At 32.7% G+C, this 5,431-nt stretch overlaps 1 protein-coding gene across 1 annotated transcript in view; it reads right to left on the reverse strand.

Annotated features, from left to right (window-relative positions):
• VPS13C (vacuolar protein sorting 13 homolog C) overlaps positions 1 to 5,431 on the reverse strand; it is a 182,176-nt gene that overhangs the window by 64,756 nt on the left and 111,989 nt on the right. The window contains exons 48-51 of the mRNA XM_027851985.1: positions 5,412 to 5,425; positions 3,150 to 3,397; positions 2,168 to 2,397; positions 831 to 923 (exon numbers count right to left, since the gene is read on the reverse strand). Of these exons, the coding sequence (XP_027707786.1) occupies positions 831 to 923; positions 2,168 to 2,397; positions 3,150 to 3,397; positions 5,412 to 5,425 (585 nt within the window). The remainder of the gene's footprint in view (positions 1 to 830; positions 924 to 2,167; positions 2,398 to 3,149; positions 3,398 to 5,411; positions 5,426 to 5,431) is intronic.

Raw genomic sequence — 5,431 nt, forward strand, 5'->3', positions numbered from 1 at the left:
TGTGTGTGTGTGTGTGTGTGTGTGTGTGTGTGTGTGTGTGTGTGTGTATTGGACAAATTGGCCTACTCACTATACCCTAAACCTATTGTATTTTTTTTTTTGCTCCCTTTGTGCTTCTCTTCCTCTGAGCTGAGAGGCTTTCTCCCACATTCTATCCTAAATTCTACTCAACATTCCAGGCCAAGTTCAAATGAGGTATCCCCTGTGAAGTTTTCTCTTATTTTCGAATCAGATGTGACTTGTCCCTCATTTCTGACATACACTAACGTACTTTGAACCTCTTGAAATACTAGTATTCTGCTTTACTTTGCACTTGGCCCTGAAGGAGATACAAAATAAATAAGACAAAATTCCTGCCCTCAGTGAGCTGATAATCCCCTCCTTAACATCTTTGTGGATGCTACAGCTCAATTATCCATCAGCTCACTTAGAATCATGCTGAAAGATTTTTTAGGATAGGAACTGTCTCATTCTCACAAAATAGATCAACATCTTTCACAAAGTAAGTATTCAATATACTACTTCTTAATAAAGGTAGATTACCACAAATAAATGTATAATCCTACTCCCTATCACCATCATAACTACCACCACAAACAAAAAGCTGAAAATGACCGATTTTCTGAAGAAACTATATCGTGATATTTAAAGGGAAAGAGAACATAATATTTTATTATTTGAAACAACAATTTAATTCAATTGAAAAAATATTTATCAGGTACCGATGTATTAGGTTTCGCATCAGATAAAAAACAAAACATGTGCTCTCTAACCTTTAGGAATCTATAATCTTGTTTGGGAGACAAAACTTAGCTCTCACCAGTACCAACCTTAATTATAAATTCTTCAACCAGAATATCTATATTTTGTTCTCCTGAAACATGCTCACGTTTTTCCATAAGTAAAGAGCAAGGCTGTAAAACCTAAATCAAAAGAAATGGAATTTATACTTTAGTAATTATGTAATCACTGCATAGCTAAATGTACATATACTAGTACAGTGCTTTTCAGAACTCAAGATGTTAAGTAAATGTATCACAGGAAATGAAAAAAACATTTTCTTTCATATTAGCTAAATTCCTTTAGGACAGACTTTTTCTCATTTACGGCAAATATGTTAAACTTTTAAATTTATACCAGTACAAACTTAAAACTCTTCTATTACATTAATTTACACCAAATCCTTAGTCAATGACAGAAGCATGTGTCAACCAACCCCCTCCACCCTGGCCCCCCAAACATACATTCTCTTATGATTTTAATATTTCTTTTTTTTTTTTTAGGCAATTGGAGTTAAGTGACTTGCCCAGGGTCACACAGCTAGTAAGTGTCAAGTGTTTGGTCTGAGGCCACATCTGAACTCAGGTCCTCCTGACTTCAGGGCCAGTGCTCTATCCACTGCGCCACCTAGCTGCCCCTGGATTTTAATATTTCAAAGGCTTATTAGAACAGCTAAATAGAAAATTTACAAGCTATTCAAAAATATTAATTTAACAGAAAGCTCTCACTGGAATATGTTTATCATTTTTCAAACTCCATAAATAATGTACTGAAGACATTAATTAAACTTGATTACACTATACCACAGGAAAAGTTCAAAAGCTAAAAACGTAGCCAGATCAGGAAAAAAAAAGCATAACCTTTATCTAACAATTTTTACTTATGCTATCAATTCAATGGTTAAAAAACAATTATTTTCTGTCTCAATAAAATGAAATTATTCCTTTTTAGACTACTGTTACCTAAAATACATGGGAGTTTATAAATTAATAGTCTAGTTTCTTAAACTAAGCTGAGAATTATATTCCTTTTCACAAATCAGTATACACATCAAAAAATCATTACAGTTTTAACATCATGATTTTATAATTCTCCTTTCAAATAGTTATATATTAAGCATGCCAAGTAACTACAGCAGTAATTATGACAACTAGTAAAAGTCATGTTTTCCAGGGATATAAAATAAACTTTTAGTAATGACATGTTACAAATTATGCCAAGTGGTAGTAAAATTTTTTTCCTAATCCATAAGTTTATGCTGTTGAAAAAATAATACTGATTCTTGCTAAAACTCAATTCCCATTCAACACAATTACTGTCTGATAATTTTAATCATTCATTTCTGCAGTTCTCTAACCTGAAAATTAGAATCAGAAGTAATTCTTACCGTAGTAACATTTTTTGTTCCTTTTACTCTGAGAAAAGGGCAGGCCAACACTTTCAGGTCTTTTACAGATGCTATCATCTTCTGCTCAAGTTTGGAAGATGATAAAAAAATGTCACATTTAAAAGATGCTGTCAAAGCAGGGGCATCAGCCTTTGCCAAACTGGCAACAAATACCACTTCTGGATCTGTAACCTTTGCCGTTAAAGTCATATTTGGCCTTCCAGAACTTTCTGAGGAAAAAAAACAAGAAACAATGCCTGACACAAAAAAGTTGACAGAATCTCATCACAATAATGTTGTTATGTAAATAGAGTACTGTACAGTTACCAACTATTCACAGAAAGATTAAGTATACTGAAAAATCTTCCTTTCAAGTTCCTGACATAATTATTGGCATCTTCAAACATTTGGGGACAGAAAAGTAAGGGACACAAAGAAAATCTTTGATGTTATCAGTTGATACTTGTTTAATTTTACTTTTCTGTGGACTTCTAAGTCTACTATACACAAAATTTGCAATAAAAATATATAAACGGCAAATGACAGTCTTCTAATGTTTAACGTTCTGTAGCTGTTTAAAGAAATGGATAAGCCTAGAGAAACAGTTTATCTGGGAAAATCAATTACCTGGTAAGTGACTTTAAAAGTTTGATGAGATGTAAAGATTTTATTTTCTTGAGATACAACAAAACTTCAAAACCATAGATGTAGATATCTGAATAAGAGGACTTTGGAAATAGCCTAGCCAGATCCTCTTATTTTACAGATGAGGAAACTGAGGCTCACTGAGGTCTCAGACTTGTCAACACAGATCTCCTGAAATCTCACTCCTGTAACTCTTTCCACTATACAGCTCCATTAAGGAATTTCTAATTAGTAAATCTTTTTGAAAAGATACGCTCACATTTTAAACTCTAATCTGTATAATGTATGCGAAAAATTTCTTTTGTTTCTTTTTCTAATAGAAAAAAGTTTTACCAACCTCTCTCTGGTTTGATTTTTGCTGAAGTAGTTTGCCTTAATGAAATCTGTGTGGTTTTTTCATTTGTAGCTGTTGAACTTTGGGGAACAGCTTTGATAAAAAAGTCTGCCACTGTCATTAGAAATTCCACACTGGCACATATAAACAGCTTGTCAAGAACAGCATCTATTTGACTTCCATTTTTGTCTTGCTTGTAATTTATGTCAATCATTGAACTTTCATCTTGACCATTCTTCTTGTCAATCATTCTGAAAAAATATCAAGATTTATTTTAGTATATTTTTATTTCTAAATAGTCATTTCTAAATGACTAGCTTTCCATCTTTCATCCAACTTGCCAAAATTTAGTTCGGATCAGGGTGAAATGGAAGCTAGTTAAATAATCAGCCAACATATGGCCTGATAATCATTACAGTTTGATCCATGTTATTAAGTAATTATGGACTATTTTAATTACAACGTAAAAAGTTCACAAACAGCATCTGTCGGAGAAAATCAGTAATTTTAAAGAACAATACAACTCAGTCCCATTAACTTTATAAGACTGAAATCCCCTTATCTTACTTTAAGGAACAAAACTTTCTTTAAGGCTTTGATCTTGTCACCTTCCTTCACAACCTGAAGGACCAATAATTTAATTTAGTTCAATTCAACAAATATTTACTGAATGTTTCTTATGGACAACTGGACTAGTGGTAGGCATTACACATTTTGATTTGATTAAAAAGAGTGTCACCAGTAAGATAAGAGCTCCTTAGGGAGGGATGATGGCAAATGTAAATGGCATACCACTTACAGACTAAAAAGATAATGCTAAAACCTGCTTCTTATTCTTTTAAAAATTATGTGTAATAAATAATTCAGTTTAGTCATTTTTCAGTCATGTCTGATTCTTTATGATCCCATGTGGGGTTTTCTTGGCAAAGATACTGGAGTAGTTTGCCATTTCCTTCTCCAGTTCATATTACAGATGAGGAAACTAAGGTAAACAGGGTAAAGTGACTTGCCCAGCATCACACAGCCAGTAAGTGTCTGAGGCCAGATTTGAACTCAGGAAGATGAGTATTCCTGACTCCAAGTCCAGCATTCTAGACATATCTACTTCACCACCTAGCTGCCCATTATAAACAATAATAAACATCAATATAACTAAACTTACTTTTAAAAAATAAGCTTTTATTGATAGCTTTTGTTTTTACACTTTCTACATTTCTCATTGAGTCCTTTCCTATTCTCTAAGAGAGTCATTTCTTATAATACAGAATAAAAAAAAAGAGGAAGAAAAACAGTTTAACATAACTAACCAACATGTCAAAAAAGTCTAATATTCTATGTATCAATAGTCCCCCACTCTGAAAAGAAGTGGGGAAAGGTTAAAAACTGCTTCAAAAATATTAGTTAAATCCAAAGGTATTTATTAAATACATATGGAGAGAATACATGCACAGGATGTGTTCAACGAATTGCAAAGTTAAACAGGGTATTATTAAACTTTTTTTCCCATAAATAAAACAAAAGTAGGTGCTCCTTTGTTATGAACTAGTGGAAAGCTTAACAATGGTATTAAAATAAAAAGTTCTTTAAGTTTGCTTGAAATTCTCATTATTGCTGTAGATTAATAAAAGACATTCCAATGGCATGCAATTCCTATTTGTGGAGACCACAAAGATGTTTCTCAAAAGAAAAAAAAAAAAGAGTTAAGCAAGGGAAGTACAAGCCCTACAATTTTAGATGGATTATGTTTATTGTAAATAAGTCAGAGAAACAGTTTATCAAAAGAAGTATCCAGCTTTAAAGCCAGGAAGGCCTGGATTCACTTTCAACCTCTGACAGTGTGATCCCACCAAGTCACTTAACCTCTCAGTGACTGAGGAAATTCTCTGAGAACATAAAGTGTAGAAAGTGCCAACCTGTATTGGTAGAAAATGCTTCCTCAACCAGGAGCCTCCTAGAACAGTGAAGTCATTGTTCTAATCCTTAATCCTGTCACTAGTTTACCAAAGCATCTCCTTCTTCCAAATAATTATTTCATTGTTATCTTTATTTCTACTGGAAAGTTTTCATGTATTTTATCATTAAAGTTTCCTTTCAAAGAAAATGATCCATTTTGCCAGTTTAAATTTTAAAGTACAACATGTCAGGATTACTATTTCATATCTGCCATGAAAAGCATGATTATATGATGCTCAGTCAATTTTTGCAAATCAAGTACATTTTTCAATCTAAAATATGCATTTCATCCAAAACACAGCATTAACAAACCTTGAGGTAGCTTTTTCAAC

The sequence above is a fragment of the Vombatus ursinus genome, unplaced genomic scaffold, assembly GCF_900497805.2.
Source record: "Vombatus ursinus unplaced genomic scaffold, bare-nosed wombat genome assembly UNPS02009205.1, whole genome shotgun sequence".
Taxonomy (NCBI): domain Eukaryota; kingdom Metazoa; phylum Chordata; class Mammalia; order Diprotodontia; family Vombatidae; genus Vombatus; species Vombatus ursinus.